Raw genomic sequence first — 18562 nt, forward strand, 5'->3', positions numbered from 1 at the left:
ACAATAAGTCCATAGTAGCTGTGGAGCTTTTGGTTTTACACACAATGAATTCTCTGACTGCCTCGTGCTTCATATTAGAAAAAAATACAAAAAGCCGTGAACTTGAGAGATGTCACAAGGTGAACATAGATGGCTACCTCACATCTACAACCTCTGAGAATGTGTCCAAACCTCAGACACAACTGCACACACTCAGCCTCCCGGGTTCAAATTGCTGTGTTTGCTCTTTTAGAAATTTGCCACACACACATTAGAACAATCAGGATGAGAACAGACCATTCAGTTCAACAAAGCTCAACTTTGTTTATGGTTTTCTTTGTAAAGAAGAACTTCCTATTGTTTGAAATTTACCCTTAACAAGTTTCCAACTGTGTCCCCGTGTTCTTGATAAACTCACTCACATCTCGATCCACTGGACTAAATCCCTTCATAATTTTAAATACGTCACTCAGGTCTCCTCTTAATCTTCTTTTGCTTAAACTGTAAAGGCTCAGCTCTTTTAATCTTTCCTCATCACTCATCCCCTGTAGCCCTGGAATCAGCCCAGTCGCTCCTCTCTGGACCTTTTCTAGTGCTGTTATGTCCTTTTTGTAGCCTGGTGACCAAAACTGCACCCAGTACTCCAGGCACTAGATAGATAGATAGATAGATAGATAGATAAAAATGAAAGGCACTATATAGATAGATAGATAGACAGATAGATAGCATAGTTGGCAGGATTATATAGATAGATAGATAGATAGATAGATAGATAGATAGATAGATAGATAGTGTAGTAGGCAGGATTAGATAGATAGATAGATAGATAGATAGATAGCGTAGTAGGCAGGATTAGATAGATAGATAGATAGATAGATAGATAGATAGATAGATAGATAGATAGATAGATAGATAGATAGATAAAAATGAAAGCCGATAGATAGATAGATAGATAGCATAGTTGGCAGGATTATATAGATAGATAGATAGATAGATAGATAGATAGATAGATAGATAGATAGATAGATAGATAGATAGATAGATAGCATAGTTGGCAGGATTATATAGATAGATAGATAGATAGATAGATAGATAGATAGATAGATAGATAGATAGATAGATAGATAGATAGATAGATAGATAAAAATGAAAGCCACCAGATAGATAGATAGATAGATAGATAGATAGATAGATAGATAGATAGATAGATAGATAGATAGATAGATAGATAGATAAAAATGAAAGGCACTATATAGATAGATAGATAGATAGATAGATAGATAGATAGATAGATAGATAGATAGATAGATAGATAGATAGATAAAAATGAAAGCCACCAGATAGATAGATAGATAGATAGATAGATAGATAGATAGATAGATAGATAGATAGATAGATAGATAAAAATGAAAGGCACTATATAGATAGATAGATAGACAGATAGATAGCATAGTTGGCAGGATTATATAGATAGATAGATAGATAGATAGATAGATAGATAGATAGTGTAGTAGGCAGGATTAGATAGATAGATAGATAGATAGATAGCGTAGTAGGCAGGATTAGATAGATAGATAGATAGATAGATAGATAGATAGATAGATAGATAGATAGATAGATAGATAGATAGATAGAGATAGATAGAGATAGATAGCGTAGTAGGCAGGATTAGATAGATAGATAGATAGATAGATAGATAGATAGATAGATAGATAGCGTAGTTATCAGATAACAGTTAACAGATTCTCGATTATCTTCTCAAAGTTAACACAAGCACAGTGCACAATTTTTGACCTCTTTCTATCCTTCCTTCTTTCTTTCCTCCATCCCTCCCAACTACACCTCCCTGAGTAAGGCGTGGCAGCTGCCTTTATGCCATACCCAGGAGTATTTCTGGTGCAAGAACACTGAGCCGAGGAAGCACTTCCAGGTTGGGTGCAGGGAGTCTCCTCGGTGGCCTCAGAAGAACCCGATGACTTCTGATCAGTGTGACAACGTGCCGAACCTGTGTGTAATAACACATCTCATACAATTCATTGAAGTGCTGGTAGGCTGCCCAGTCTCTTTAGTAGGCAGATGGATTGTGGGCATCTCTGGCCCCTGGGGCAGACAGAGTGTGGCTGTGTCTCTTTCATATCACGTTGCCGCATCCACCACACGGCAAACCACCCAGATTGAGATCTGAGTGCAGCAGTGCAACGGGTGACACCTCAGCACATCTACTCGCCTATAATCAGTAATGCCTCTGCCGCGCTCTGAGTGCCAAGGGGTTGCCCAATAGTAATGAAAGTGAAACGTAACGCAAATAAACACCTGTAACACTTCAATGGATACCAGTTTCGTTCTGGCCTGTGTAGATGACAGGTTGCTTAAGTAAATGTGCCACACTAGGAGAAAGCCCTCTGGCAAAAGCAATGGGGTTTTCGGCCATCTTAATTTTGACAAAATACCCTGTCAATTGACTGTTCTTTGAATCCTGAATCATGCAGTTATCCCCAGAGCAGAACTGATACACTGAGTTACCGTGCCTCCCTGGCATTTGCTGTCAGATTTAAATAAGATTAGACAGAGCTCTGCAGATAGATGCAGACATTGACAGATATAAACACTGATGTATTAATGGCTCTGAAAAGGGATGCTCCACTAGGGCAGCGTTAAGACAAAACCCATCACTCGTTCTGATTTGGAGGCTGATAAAAAATATAGAGAATTGGATAGAAATATCGAGAAAGTAATTGTGGTTTACATTCATCAGAGCAGCGACCGGGCTGAGAGAACGACATAAGTTAAATACATAAATACGCACGTTCAGTTAATTGCCGATTCAAGGTTGGCCCTTTATGTGCAAGCGAGTGCTGTGATGTATTGGCACCCCTCCGGGGGTCCTAAGGTAGGTCCCGGATTCACCATGACTGGATTAAGTGGGTCTGATAATATGTTAATCAAGAAGTGTATATTAATTGGCAACACTCAACTGGCTCCACATGTCTGCTTTGCCTTCCGAATGTTTTGAGACCCCTTCACTTCCTTCACATTTTATGTTACAGCCTTGTGCCAAATTCATGTCTTTCTTCATCAGATAGCACTCAATACCCCCAACTGACAAAGCAATAACAGCGTTTTAAAAATGTTTGCAAATTTATTAAAAGTAAAAAAGGGAACGAGCACATCGACACAAGTATTTCAGACTCTTTGCTGTGACATTTGGCTCAGGGACATCCCATTCTACTGATCCTCATTGAGATGTTTCCACACTTTGTTTGGAGTCCACCTGTGGTTTATTCAACTGACTGGACCTGACTAGGAAAGACACACATCTCCCTATAGAAGGTCCCACAGTTGAGCAAAAAACCCCAGCCATGAGGTCGAAAGAATTGCCTGCAGAGCCTAGAGAGAGGATTGTGTCGAGCCACAGAAATGGGGAACGCTTAAGAAAAATTCCTCCAGCATTGAAGGTCCCCAAGAGAACAGTGGCCACCAAAATCACTTTGAACATGAGGTACGTGTTAAGTCGTATGTCATTGAGCCTGTTAAAACACGACATACGAGAGAACTCATACTGCAGTATACAGCCACTATAGGCACAGCCAGCTTGTGGTGAGCTTTGCTGTCACCTCTCAGTTACCTACTGCAGTGCTGCCATCTAGTGGACAGCCATAGAAATTGTTTTTTTTTGTGGCAACAGCCTTGTGCTGTAAATACTCAGTCTGTAGTTATGAGAAAAAAAAAGTATAAACCTGCTGATAAAACAACTCGATTAGTTGCAAGATGAATATTTTGACAATAACGATAGTGATCGAGATAGTGACAATCAATTGGGTGATGTGGAACTGATGCGGATTGCTGCCCCCAAGGCGTCAGTTCATCACAAGGTGTCCAACTTGTCCCGACTGTCAGGACAGCACAACATGGACATTCTGCCGCCCACTTGAGCACAAACGATCACCAGCTACCAAATGTGTGGCGTGCAACAAGCATGGAGAGCACAAAGAAGCGCGTTACATCTAATCCTGCACTCGGCGTGGTGCCATCCTTCAAGTTCTGTCATTCAAATGCAGTCTTTTACTCGTGTCGCTGGTGAGAATAAAGGAATTAACAGTTTCTTTACCTTTTCAACGGGTTTACTGATGATAATAAAACTGCTCCTTTCTACTACATTTCTTTATTTGTTTTGCTAGAAATCGTTATTTATCATATACAGTATGCATAGGTGTTAAGGTTACTTTATTGGCATTTAATGACCTCTTAGGTACAGCCAGCAACACTGGAGCGCCACAAGGAACAGGCCCACATTCTTCCATCTTACTCTAAGTTTTGTTTCATTTCAAAAAATAAAATTTTATTTTATGGCTTATTATTGCTTATATTTTGAATTAGGTAAATACGGGGAGTCAATGGGGGCTCGGATTGGGGCTCTCAAGAGACTGAGCAAGAAGTCTGAGTGTCTGGGCTTGTGAGGGTCTTGATAAAAACCAAGAGCCAGGCCTTTAATGACCTCTTGGGCACGGCCATCAGCAGTGTATCTGTCTGCGGAGAGAGTGTCGACCTCATCGAGAGGTTTGCTTACCGTCATGTCTCTGGTGACTCTTCCTATGAAGTCAGCAGATGGATTGGGAGAGCATGGGGGGTCATGAGGTCATGGAAAGGAGTGTGTGGCGCTCCTGACATCTATGCAAAAGGACGAGGGTCCAAGTCTTGAGTGTCCTGGTGCTTCCTGTTTGTGAGACATGGACACTATCCAGTGACCTGAGATGAGGACTGGACTCCTTTAGGACCCAAGTGAAGCCGTGCAATGGGTAACACTAAAGCACCACGCTAGTTCAAATGGAATGGAGCAGTGGGAGGTTTCTGTACAATTGCTGGAGTGACAATCCTGCCACCAGCCTCCGAGTTTTCCCTACAAGTTTGGAGGACCTTCTTGTAGGGCTGGTTGCAGGTTAACGTCATACCAAGGATGGAGAAATTGCAGATTAAGGGCTTTAATCAGGGGCCCAATGGAGTGGAATCACTTCTGGCCTTTACAAGCTTTGAATCAGCAACCTTTCAATTGCTGGCACAGATCCGTAACCTCGGAGCCACTGTTTTTAGTTTGTCTTTCCTGGGTATGGAGTGTTGCTTGGTGAAGGAAAAAATGAATTTAAATGAATTTAGCACAAGGCTGCAACCTAAGAAAATGTGTAAAATGTAAAAGGGTCTGAATACGTTCTGAAGGCTCTATATGTGAGCGTGAGTGTGTACTGCAGTCCTGCCCAAGGTCAGATCCTTCCTTGATCCTGTAGTGAAAAAAGCAGGTTCAGCACCAGTACCGCCAACGCATGGCACTCACCCAGGCCTTTCATAACTTTTTTCTCTGACTTTTGGTCTTTGCCCACACTCTCATCTGGAACTGCAGGAGGAAGCTCTCCATTGGCTTCTTCGGTCTCCCCTTTATCTGAATCCTCTGTCTCTTTGCAAGCCTTGTCCTCCTCCTCCTCTTTTAAGGTCAGAGCCGGCCCATACGTATTAATAATATCCTCCAACTTTTGATCAAGCTCTTCGGATATGTCACTGGCGTTTGACTCAATTTGGGACGTGGCCTCCTGGGTTGATGATTTTGTCTCACCGTCTTGGGTATCCTTCACAGGAGGAGAAGCATTCTCAGGACCATTAGCTTCAGGAGTAGCTGGCGTCACAGGTGTAGGCTCTGAAGACTCCATATTGTTCTCCATTTTTCTTATGAGCTGTTTCTGTGTTAGGAAGAAAAACAGTCATTGACACCGAGGTACGTCAAAAACAGAACAAGTGGCGTATGCAACATCTAATCACCCATCCCTATTACTGCCTAGCCTGGGAAATCATTTTATGGTGTAAATATAATGTTCTTACTCTTCATTGTATGCAATTTATTCTTTACATCCACAATTTCCAGACACCATTTGATAACAATAGGTGGTAGACTAAGGATGAGACATACAGTGCATCCGGAAAATATTCACAGCGCATCACTTTTTCCACATTTTGTGATGTTACAGCCTTATTCCAAAATGGATTAAATTCATTTTTTTCCTCAGAATTCTACACACAACACCCCATAATGACAACGTGAAAAAAGTTTACTTGAGATTTTTGCAAATTTATTAAAAATAAAAACATTGAGAAAGCACATGTACATAAGTATTCACAGCCTTTGCCGTGAAGCTCAGAATTGAGCTGAGGTGCATCCTGTTTCCCCTGATCATCCTTGAGATGTTTCTGCAGCTTCATTGGAGTCCACCTGTGGTAAATTCAGTTGACTGGACATGATTTGGAAAGGCACACACCTGTCTATATAAGGTCCCACAGTTGACGGTTCATGTCAGAGCACAAACCAAGCAAGAAGTCAAAGGAATTGTCTGTGGACCTCCGAGACAGGATTGTCTCGAGGCACAAATCTGGGGAAGGTTACAGAAAAATTTCTGCTGCTTTGAAGGTCCCAATGAGCACAGTGGCCTTCATCATCCGTAAGTGGAAGAAGTTCGAACCCACCAGGACTCTTCATAGAGCTGGCTGGCCATCTAAACTGAGCGATCGTGGGAGAAAGGCCTTAGTCAGGGAAGTGACCAAGAACCCGATGGTCACTCTGTCAGAGCTCCAGAGGTCCTCTGTGGAGAGAGGAGAACCTTCCAGAAGGACAACCATCTTTGCAGCAATCCACCAATCAGGCCTGTATGGTAGAGTGGCCAGACGGAAGCCACTCCTTAGTAAAAGGCACATGGCAGCCCGCCTGGAGTTTGCCAAAAGGCACCTGAAGGACTCTCGGACCATGAGAAAGAAAATTCTCTGGTCTGATGAGACAAAGATTGAACTCTTTGGTGTGAATGCCAGGCGTCACGTTTGGAGGGAACCTGGCACCACCCCTACAGTGAAGCATGGTGGTGGCAGCATCATGCTGTGGGGATGTTTTTCAGCGGCAGGAACTGGGAGACTAGTCAGGATAAAGGGAAAGATGACTGCAGCAATGTACAGAGACATCCTGGATGAAAACCTGCTCCAGAGCGCTCTTGACCTCAGACTGGGGTGACGGTTCATCTTTCAGCAGGACAACGACCCTAAGCACACAGCCAAGATATCAAAGGAGTGGCTTCAGGACAACTCTGTGAATGTCCTTGAGTGGCCCAGCCAGAGCCCAGACTTGAATCTGATTGAACATCTCTGGAGAGATCTTAAAATGGCTGTGCACCGACACTTCCCATACAATCTGATGGAGCTTGAGAGGTGCTGCAAAGAGGAATGGGCGAAACTGGCCAAGGATAGGTGTGCCAAGCTTGTGGCATCATATTCAACAAGACTTGAGGCTGTAATTGCTGCCAAAGGTGCATCGACAAAGTATTGAGCAAAGGCTGTGAATACTTATGGACATGTGGTTTCTCAGTTTGTTTATTTTTAATAATTTTGCAAAAACCTCAAGTAAACTTTTTTCACGTTGTCATTATGGGGTGTTGTGTGTAGAATTCTGAGGAAAAAAATGAATTTAATCCATTTTGGAATAAGGCTGTAACATAACAAAAGGTGGAAAAAGTGATGCGCTGTGAATACTTTCTGGATGCACTGTATGTCCAGCGCTATTATCACAACCTCTTGAGAGACAGGAAGGAAAAATGAAAAGGATCAGGAGATACGAGTTAGTCAAAGAAGGAAGCTGAACCCAAAAACGTAAACCGCAATTCAGGAGTCAGGAACCTGAAAGAAATGTGTTACCTGGAAGTCAATAAATATAAAATTTTTAGTAAATTGCAAAGGAAAATTCAGAGAGAGAATACATGGGAAGTGACCTTTTACCTCCTGTGTGTAATGGACACTATTATCGTGATCCTTGTGTCCATAGCCCTGGCAACCAGGACCCACGGCTTGAGCATAGAGTTACAAAATAACAGCCCTCACGTAAAATAAAGATGACGTTGCATCACATATTCAACTTAAGCTCTGTTTAGGATGGAATTGCTTTTATAAAAATAGGGAGGAATTGGTGATTATTACCGGAGGACCTCTGTAATTTCAGTCCTGTATACTGTAAACTGCTCAAATGATGAAATTTTACTGACACATTGATTTGCACGGGGCTAGTTTAACCTGGAGTTATTATTTTACGGACTTGTTACAGAAGGTGAAGACTGCTGATCTGAGGATCTCCTCGCTGGCACACTCAAGGTATATGGTAACCCACAAGGGCGAGAGGGGGCACGGTCGCTAACTGTGTCTTCTCCTTCTCTCCCCGCAGCATTGAGAAGCTGCCTACTGAGGGCACATACCCCCCCCCCTTCAACTTCCATTCCTCACGAGAAAAGGAACAAGTAATCTCTTAAGACTGAGACCTGACCAAGCCAGAGCTCCCCGGTAGGCCTGTTTTGTTACAGAACCAGCTAACCAGAGGCCTCTTGTTCATGTTATTTTGCTGCCCTCTAGGCCACTTTATTTTGTGGCAAGAAGGAGTTGACTTTAAGTTAAAAAGAAAAGGAAAAAGAAAATTAAATGGGACGACCTGGTTTGGCGTCCCAACTATTCTTCAGTTGTTATGGTCCATTCTTCCAACTCCTGGCCACTCTCTGTAACCTTTATTGAGACTAGAATGCGCAGTGCGTAAAAAGTTATTGACATGAGCGATTCGGAGGGAGCTAAAGTTACAGCCTAGTCATGTCGGGGCTTTGGTTTCCTGATGTACACGTCAATTTATCGTTATTTCCACTAATCCATGGCCTACCACACGAAGTTAACAGTCATTAGCACTGTAGCTATAAACCCGTCTATGTGGACCAAGTCGCTACCACACTGCTATTGCTGGTGTATAACATCAGGCAACAAAATAGGCAGATATCTTATTTTTAGACTCTTATTTGTCATTTTTATTATAATTTTTGATGTTTTTCACCTTTCCTCAATCACATGGAGTGAAAAGGGCTGGAATCATACTGGATATCTGTAACTAAACTGAGTATTCCAGAAATTGAAATATTAACAGAATTCATACAGACAGATAGTGCTGGATGGGTTTCACTTGATATCATGATAATGTAGAAAGATGTCAGATCGGGCCTCCCTCCATATAATGAAGGGTGTTTGCTTTTAAATAAATTGTACGAATTGTCACATCTCATGGCAAATCGTGGCGAGTTCAGGTTCTGTGGCATTTTTGGGTACAGTGGAGGACCGTCATAAACTTCTTATTTCAGATGCCATTTAATGCTGGGTGGGTGTTTTGTCTTGGTACAGTAATATTTTACTCTACTTTCCCCTTTTGTATTATTAATATGTAGCCCTTGTCAGAATGCCTCACATCTCAGACTTACCACTGTTTATAAGGTATTATTGTATATAACTTCTCCCCACTTTCCCTTGTACATTTATAACCTCAGGCAATTAGGTGTAGTAAAAGACAAGCAGGAGTTAAGTTACAATTAAATAATGTATTATTGGTAATATTCATAAATAATAACAATATGCAAAGTACATTTGAATATTGGCAACCATACAACCTGATAAATGGTGATGTGTAGTTTCAGGTGGCACACAGACTTGTTAGTTACTTAAAAATGTCTCTAGTTAGTGCATCATTGGTGATCAGCTTTCTTCAGAACAGGCCGCATGCCTGTCTCAATATGGCTGCCGAGCTGTGCTCTTCATTGTGTTGTCCTTTTCAGTTCATGGTGTGTGAGATGCTCCTTCATCAGTTGTTGTTGGTGGTGGGGGGGTAAAACAAGCAAATTTATAGATTTCCTGTCCAACCCCTAGAGCCAATAGGGCATCATGGTACTTAACTCTTTGAGGGCTGAAAATTTTTTCCAAAAAACATAGTTTCTGAAAAGCAATAGTTTCACACAGAAATCAACCTAAAATGTCTGTTGCTGCATGCTGTGGCTGCCAGTTTGCCAAGAATATGTGTCATGCTTGCTGCCAGGCTGTCTTTGCGTGGCTGGGACAAAGTCGCAGTGCATTGCAATCTGGTTTCTAATTCTTATCATTGTTAAGTCTTATCATTGTTAAGTCCTCTCTGGCGAACATTCTCAGTACAACGATTAGCTGGGGACCAATCAGCTGAATCTGGAACCTCACATTCGTTTTCAATCACTTGTATCAAAATCGGAGTCCGACAAGTCATAGTCCAGTTCAGAGATAATAGGCAAAACGTCGTCCACGGAGTGTTTTGCTTTACTCATTCACTTTGATCTCTCGACAGATGTCAGTGCCATTTTTGCAGTTGTTTGCACCTTGCTACTCACACGAGTGCAGGAAATCTCGGTCAAACCAATGAATCTAACTTTCCTTCTAGCAACGAGAGTCCAACTATAACACAAATTGGTTGGTTTTGTCATAGTTTACAGTCGATTACCATTGTCAACCTCCTTTCGACAAAAGTCGACATCAGCCCTGAAAGAGTTAAAGGCGTTTGATTCAGGCCAGTTCCAAACAGCCATACTTCAGACCAATGGGGGGACAGAATACCTTCACAGTTGCCCTCCAAACCAGGTGTTAAGGTAAAGCTTGGCAGTTAGGCGGTCTGACTGTCCAGTGGGTGCTGATATTATTAGCCAAACTTGTTTGAGGCACTTTTCCCCCAACCCTGTCGTAAAATTCACTTTCCTGACTTAGTCCTAGGGGGGGTAAACATGAATGCTTCTCACTAATGAAATACTAATATTACATTGCTTCACATAAGATACAAATAAAGACATACAAAATATTTATCAACTTGTATGCAAAATTTCACATCACAACAGTGGGTTTCATCTGATACGACCCGATGAGTTTGGAAAAGGCAGGAGGAGGACTGGACATCTGTGTGAATGAGCAACGATGCCATGCTTAGAACTGAAATGTGCGATGCGGACGTTGAAATACTGACTGAAGTTGTCCGCGTTACCGCCTAGGGAGATAATAAACATTGTCAAGGATGGCGTAACTTAACTCATCACCCGAAATGGTTCACTCTGTTACTAACACTCTAGTGATGAATCATTCTGACCCTAGAGTGCTGGTGACTTCAACCTGGGGAACTTTGGAAAAAATAAACTCTTATCAGCACGTGCCATTGCAGGACATACCTGTTCAATGGAAATGTTATTACCTTTACATGTAAACCTGTGGCACAACTGGGCAGATCATGACCAGATCTTACTGCCACCTCCAAGCCTCTAATCCGATGGCAGCAGCTCTCTTATTACCCAAGCCAGAAGTTCTTGTGTGTGTTTTTAGTTTGTGGTTTATTAAAATATTGACATTTTTCTTGAGCTTCTCCCGCGCAGCGTTTTACTACATGTTGTGCTTTGTGTACAATTGTGTGTGACAGATAAAACTGGATTTGATTTGAAGTAAAACGAGTGCAACTCTGCTGATGTTATGAAGGTCGAGGGGAGAAGGGTCAATAAACCAAGAGCAGTTTGGGAAGCCAACACAGCCCTCCTCATTTTAGTAACAGTTCTTTTGTAATCAAAGGTAACATACGACGGCGTGAAAACAATCACAAAGTAGCTGTCATGTAACAAAGTGGCCTCGATTGTCAGGCTTTCGTCGGTGACGTAATCTCAAGTTAAGGAAGTTCTCATTCTTGATCGTCTCCTCGGTTCAACATGCCTCCTTTTAAATCCTCAGGACTGGAAGGGATGGTGTCAATTGCCCTCACTGGGTCAGACATGACAAGGCTGTTAGCAACAGCGCCCCCTTCTAGTCCCGGGGTGGCATTACATACCTGGGAAGAGCTTGGGTGGTGATCCTCAGACGCACATTTGTGACAATGTAGAAGGAAAACCAGAGGAAAACAAAAAACACCCAGAGGTGGAGGGAATGTGAAAACATCACACAGACATTACCTGAGGTCGGGAAGTGAATCCCGAATGCTGGATATGCTTGGCGGCAACACTACCCACTGTGCCACAATGCCACCCTCTAGCGATGTATTTGTTTCATTTACTTTCCAACAAGATATCAGGGTTTTCGTTTTTTGCCACTCTGATGTGTTAACTAAGAAAGGCGCTAAGTGAACATTTTTGATTATTGTCAGATCTCTTCCCTCCCTGCACATTCTTAAATATCTTCATCACTCACTCAGTTTGCATTTCCAGCTCACCTAACTGAAAACTGACAGGACCTTTACAGCTAAAAGAGCAGAAACCTCACTTGCAGCCGTCGTTTAATAAAATGCATAATCAGCTCATTTCTCTGGGAATTATCTCATCGCATTCAGTTCCACAGTCTCACCGTAGCATTAAAACATCTCAACCATGTCCAAAGACTAGTAAGGTAATCAAATCTTTCAGCACTTTGATAAAATCATTGTCTACGGCAGGGATTTCTCTCTGTTTTTCTCTCTCCATTATTTCATTGCCCTGCCTAATTGTTTCTACAAAGGTGAACGGACGTTCTTGATAAAGGTGCTGATTGGACTCGATTTCTGGTTGGCGCACTTGGTTTGCAAGACTTGTAAAAAGCACACAGCGTCCAATACATTCCGGTTAAAAATATGCTTGAGGACACAATGAACTGGTTATCTGTACCACATAGAGAAACCGTCATGAAATCACTGGAGTCTATTCGCTGTAATCCTTCTCCAAAGAAATACAATTGGAAGGCAAAATGCCTGCTGCTTTGTATGTGTGTCCGGACCACCTGGCTGTTGCCTTGCTGGCTGTTGTCTCTGGGTGATAATTAAACAGCAGATGGCAACATAACAATTGGCTAGTGACATGTTTAAATGACAGAGACTTGAGGCTGGATGGAGCTCAGCAATCTCGGTGTCTTTTTTTTCTTCCTTTTTTTCCTTTCACTCTTTTAATAAACTGCAAAAAAAAAAAAAACTGCTTCCTGATAAGAATCTTAAGAGTTCTAATCCTAAAGACCTAATAAGAAATAAGAGTTTAACAAAGGGTCCCCGGTTCTCTCTTTAAATGGGGGATAAGCAGATCAGAAAAGACATGGATGATCGTAAAATAAATAATGACAGGCAAGCCAGCACAACCACGGGTGGAAATTGGCGTACGTTATGGAGACGCATCAATATCTTCAGCAACCTTGAAGGTGCAGGTCACAAAAAGGCGGCAGTGCAGGAGATGGCCAGCAGTTTCAGGAAGCGCAATTCACAGCCTAATAGGCCACGGGACGGCTTTTGAAAAGGTCACACAGTGGGTTTACATAAACATTATGTACGACATTATTGATTAAGGGTTACAGAGCAGAGTTCTGCAGTAAAGGACTGTCATTAAATTAACATGAACTGAAATGCATGAAAATACCAATAGAAGGATCCAGAGATGGCAATAAAAGACAACCCGCAGGGATCAATACTCTTAACTGTTTCGCCTGACAAGAGGCTAATTGAAGGCATTCAAATACCTGATTGAGATTCAAAAAATCATCTCACAAGCCTGGGGTGTGTCGCAAACAGACTTCAAATAGCATGTTTCATTGTAAGGACATGAAAAGCACACTTGAAGCACATAAGTCCTAAAAGCACTACCAAAAATGCCCACTAGAGGGGGAAATCCCATCAGAAACCCTGGCAAGATGCAAAAAGAGCCACGTTGAATTTTTGTAAGGTAAAAGACTTAATGTCACAAAAATGCTTTGTAAGCACATGTGGAGCACACAAGTCAAAATGGAGTCAATAAAAAAACAGAGGAAAATGGTAAAAATCCTGACAAAGCACAGTAGAACATACAACATGTACTTCAGAAGAGGTCATCCACCAGCAGCTAAGCATGTTCAGCTCCAGCCAGTACTTGGATGGGAGACCATCTAGGAAAAAGCTTGGGTTGTTGCTGGAAGAAGGTGTTGGCTATGCCAGCAGAAGGCGTTTACCCTGACGTCCGAATGTGAATTCTAATGCCCCAGTGCAGTGACGGGGACACTGTGCTGTAAAAATGGTGCCATCCTTCCGATGAGAAGTAAAATTGAAATCCTTACTCTCTGTGGTCATTAAAGATCTCTGGGCATTTTTTGTAAAGAGTCGGGAGTATCCTGGCTAAACTGCCCACAACAGCCTGGTCATTCTGGCCCCCTAATCATCCCCTGTGTCTCACCACTTCACCACCTAATAGCTCATGTGCTCATCTATCTATCTAATCCTGCCAACTACACTATCTATCTATCTATCTATCTATCTATCTATCTATCTATCTATCTATCTATCTATCTATCTATCTATCTATCTATCTATCTATCTATCTATCTATCTATCTATCTATCTATCTATCTATCTATCTATCTATCTATCTATCTATCTATCTATCTATCTATCTGAGGCATGGCAGGCTCTGAGAGACTGCTTTGGAACTACGGACTGGGATATCCTGCAGGGGTCAAATAGTGAGAACATTGAGGAAGTTGTTGACTGCACTACTGACTACATCAACTTCTGTATGGACATTGTAGTTCCAGTAAGAACTGTACGCTGCTATGCTAACAACAAGCCATGGATTACAAGTGACATCAAGGACCTTTTGAACCAGAAGAAAAAGGCTTTTAAAGGCGGTGATCAGCATGAGCTCAAGCACGTGCAGAAGGAACTCCGAGTCCAGCTCAGGGCAGCGAAGGAGCAGTACAGGAGAAAGCTGGAGCAGAAGTTGCAGAACAACAGCATGAAGGAATTGTGGGATGAAGATCATCACTTGCTGCAGCTCGAAGCGGGGTGGCACCATCGAGAGAGACATGGAGAGAGCAAACCAGATGAACAACTTCTTTAACAGGTTTGACCACCCTAACCCACTCTCACCTCAGAGTACTGCACCCTCCAACCATCCTTCTGCTGATACCGGCATAGGAGAGAGTTTCCCCCAACCCACAATTACAGCAGCCCAGGTGAGCAGAGAGCTAAGGAGACTTTATGCCAGCAAAGCAGTGGGTCCAGATGGAGTATCGCCATGACTCCTGAAGGCCTGTGCGTAGGAGCTGGGGAGTACTCTACAGCGCATCTTCAACCTGAGCCTGGAACAGGGGAGAGTCCCGAGGCTTTGGAAAACATCTTGCATCACCCCCGTCCCAAAGATATCACGTCCTAGTGAGTTGAACGACTTCCGGCCTGTCGCTCTGACGTCCGGACTTCCAATACAACCCGGAGTCCTGCCACGTGCAAAAGTTCGCTGACGACACTGCTATTGTGGGCTGCATCAAAAATGGGCAGGAAGAGGAGTATAGGAACCTCATCAAGGACTTTGTTAAATGGTGCGACTCAAACTACCTACAACTGAACACCAGCAAAACCAAGGAGCTGGTGGTGGATTTTAGGAGGCCCAGGCCCCTCATGGACCCCGTGATCATCAGAGGTGACTGTGTGCAGAGGGTGCAGACCTATAAATACCTGGAAGTGCAGCTGGATGATAAATTGGACTGGACTGCCAATACTGATGCTCTGTGTAAGAGAGGACAGAGCCGACTATACTTCATTAGAAGGCTGGCGTCCTTCAACATCTGCAATAAGATGCTGCAGATGTTCTATCAGACGGTTGTGGCGAGCGCCCTCTTCTACGTGGTGGTGTGCTGGGGAGGCAGCATAAAGAAGAGGGACACCTCATGCCTGGACAAACTGTTGAGGAAGGCAGGCTCTATTGTAGGCACGGAGCTGGACAGTTTGACATCCGTGGCAGAGCGATGGGCGCTGAGCAGACTCCTGTCAATCATAGAGAATCCACTGCATCCACTGATCAGGATCATCTCCAGACAGAGGAGCAGCTTCAGCGACAGACTGCTATCTATCTATCTATCTATCTATCTATCTATCTATCTATCTATCTATCTATCTATCTATCTATCTATCTATCTATCTATCTATCTATCTATCTATCTATCTATCTATCTATCTATCTATCTCAAATATCTGTAAAGGCCAAGAAATTACTATAAAAAAATGAAAAACAAAGTCTGGCTCAAGACAAAATAAACACTGTAAATTACCTGTAGAGGACCTTTCTTGTATGGTGATCAGGAAATTTCAGTGGGCAATATTATTTCGTCCCCTTGGTTATAAATTGTAGATGCCCCAGAGGATGGTTGGGTATCCCGTCCAAGACGGAGTTAGTCCTTATCTAGCCAGAATCTTAACCAGAAAAATCTGAGCACATCACCCCAGTCTTAGCGTCGTTACATTGGTTACCGGTGTCATTTTGAACTGACTTTAAAATACTACTAATGGTTTATAGAGCCTTAAATAATTTTTCCCCTTCCTATATTATTGAATTCCTGTCTCCCTACAATCCGAGTCGCAACTTTAGATCTTCTAATGGTGGTCTGCTTATAATTTCAAGTGCTAAGCTTGACAGAAGTGGTGAGGTGGCCTGTTCCTGCTCTACGCCTAAAATGTCCAATACTTTACAGATAGAAATTCGGCTGGCTAATACTGTAAAACATTTTAAATAAACGGCCATTATTTTAATTTGACTTTTTTGTATCTACATTTTAGTTGGACTCCTAATAGACTATATGAACAAAGAATTATCATATTCTTCAGGGTTCTGCAATCTTTGCTATTTTCTACTGTCTTTTCCGGTTCTTCTGTGGTGGCGATTTGCACCACCGTCACCGGCTCAAGGCACCATAAAGGCACCTGTGATGCTCCTCAACTGTCCACGAGACCCACTTCATCAAATCCTCTCGTATGCAGCCTAAAGACAATGAGGAATGAATTAAGAACATTTGTGTTTATTAGAAGGCCCACTGGGGGGCTGAGTGGTCGTTTGGCCCCCTTTGAACGCCTGTTTTATTTCTCCAGCTTAACTTGAGTTTTTTTTTGTTTTTATTTTTTCTGTCCTCCCAGCCATCTATGACCTCATCAGCAGGCTCATCTTTAGAGACTTACATCATGACACTTTCTATAAGAACGCTACTCTTCTACTTGATATTTATCTGTTTTTTAAGATCGTACAGATCTAGTTGTTTTTTCTTTCTTACTTATTCCTTATTATTGTTTTTCTCTTCTTGTAATCCTCTCTTTGACATCTTGCAATGCACTTTGAGCTCCATTCTTTGTATGAAAATATGCTATAGAAATAAATACTGCTGTTGTTGTTGTTACAGGACTTCACTGTACGGTTTCAGGTCTCTGGTGGTCACGCTGGGTGTCTCAACCATTTGCTCTCCATTCAAAATCACCGGGTCTCACGATGCACTCACTGCAGTGAACACCTTAGAGAAATCCGAAGTGAAGTGCAAAGAACAGGCAAGAGTCAGAAATACTAGAAGAACCAGAGAACACTAGCATTAAAAGCAAATCAACTTCCAAATCAGTAGTCAACGAGTCAAAGCCAAGATAGAATTCCTTAGCCCTAACCAAAATGTATTGCAAAAAGTAATTGTTCAAGATTTTAAATTTAGCCAAAAGCTTGGATACCAATTTTACAGCACCAGCTGTTTTGTTATGGGGGTGTCACAGAGAGACCCCCACCTCACCTATGATATCCCCTTGTTTAACCCCCCTATCCATGTATCCACTAGTCGGGTGTCAGAATGTGATATCGTTCACTGACACCCGTCACTTTCACATCCAACCAGGACTGACTGTAAAGTAGAGCAGGCTGTAAATAAAATTTGTTTCATTGTCGTAAGTTGTAGTAGGATAGCATTAGGAGGCAGAAACCTACATTAAGAGCAACGAGCCAAAGACAACCAAAGACAGTACCGAATGGTCAAACGTACCTTTGAGAAAAACCTTAACAGCAACCAGAATCGTACCTGAGACAATCGCAGCCAAAAGGCTCTTTAACAATAAGAAGAAAGTGGGAAGCAAAGCATTCAGCAGCGAGAGCTTTTGTTAATAACTGGATAAGAAGGAAATGCACAACATGATGTGACACAACACAACAGGACACATCATCACAGAGTGACATGACATGACACAATGCAACATGACATGACGTGACATGATGCAACACGACATGATGTGACATACACAGCATGACACAATATGACACAATGTGACATGACACAATAGAACATGATGTGACAAATATGATACAATGTGACATGACACAACAGAACATGATGTGACAAATATGATACAATGTGACATGACACAACACATGATGTGACAAATATGATGCAACGTGACATGACACAACACGACATGATGCAACACGACACAACATGATGTGACACGTGGCATACACAGTGAGACACAATATGACACAATGTGACATGACACAACACGACATGATGCAACATAACACAACATCCATCCATCCATTTTCCAACCCGCTGAATCCGAACACAGGGTCATGGGGGTCTGCTGGAGCCAATCCCAGCCAACACCGGGCACAAGGCAGGAACCAATCCTGGGCAGGGTGTCAACCCACCGCAGGACAAAACACAACATGATGTGACAAATATGATGCAACGTGACATGACACAACACGACATGATGCAACACAACACAACATGATGTGACATGACATACACAGTGTGACACAATGTGACATGACAAAACATGACATGATGTGATACAACACAACATGATGTGTCAGAGACAACACGACACAACCTGACATGATGCAACACAACATGACATGAAGCGATACAACAAAACATGCTGTGACATAGACAACATGATGCAACATGACACGAAACAACCTGACTTGATGCCACATGATGC

The 18562-nt window shown here is 42.4% G+C and overlaps 1 protein-coding gene across 2 annotated transcripts in view; it reads right to left on the reverse strand.

Annotated features, from left to right (window-relative positions):
* The window catches only part of txlnba (taxilin beta a), an 82542-nt gene that overhangs the window by 48980 nt on the left and 15000 nt on the right, over positions 1 to 18562 (reverse strand). For both annotated transcript variants that reach the window (XM_028820466.2, XM_028820465.2), the window contains exon 2: positions 5306 to 5705. In XM_028820466.2, coding sequence (XP_028676299.2) covers positions 5306 to 5687 — 382 coding nt within the window. In that variant the 5' untranslated portion in view covers positions 5688 to 5705. The remainder of the gene's footprint in view (positions 1 to 5305; positions 5706 to 18562) is intronic.

Source organism: Erpetoichthys calabaricus, chromosome 15 (genome assembly GCF_900747795.2).
Source record: "Erpetoichthys calabaricus chromosome 15, fErpCal1.3, whole genome shotgun sequence".
Classification (NCBI taxonomy): Eukaryota; Metazoa; Chordata; class Cladistia; order Polypteriformes; family Polypteridae; genus Erpetoichthys; species Erpetoichthys calabaricus.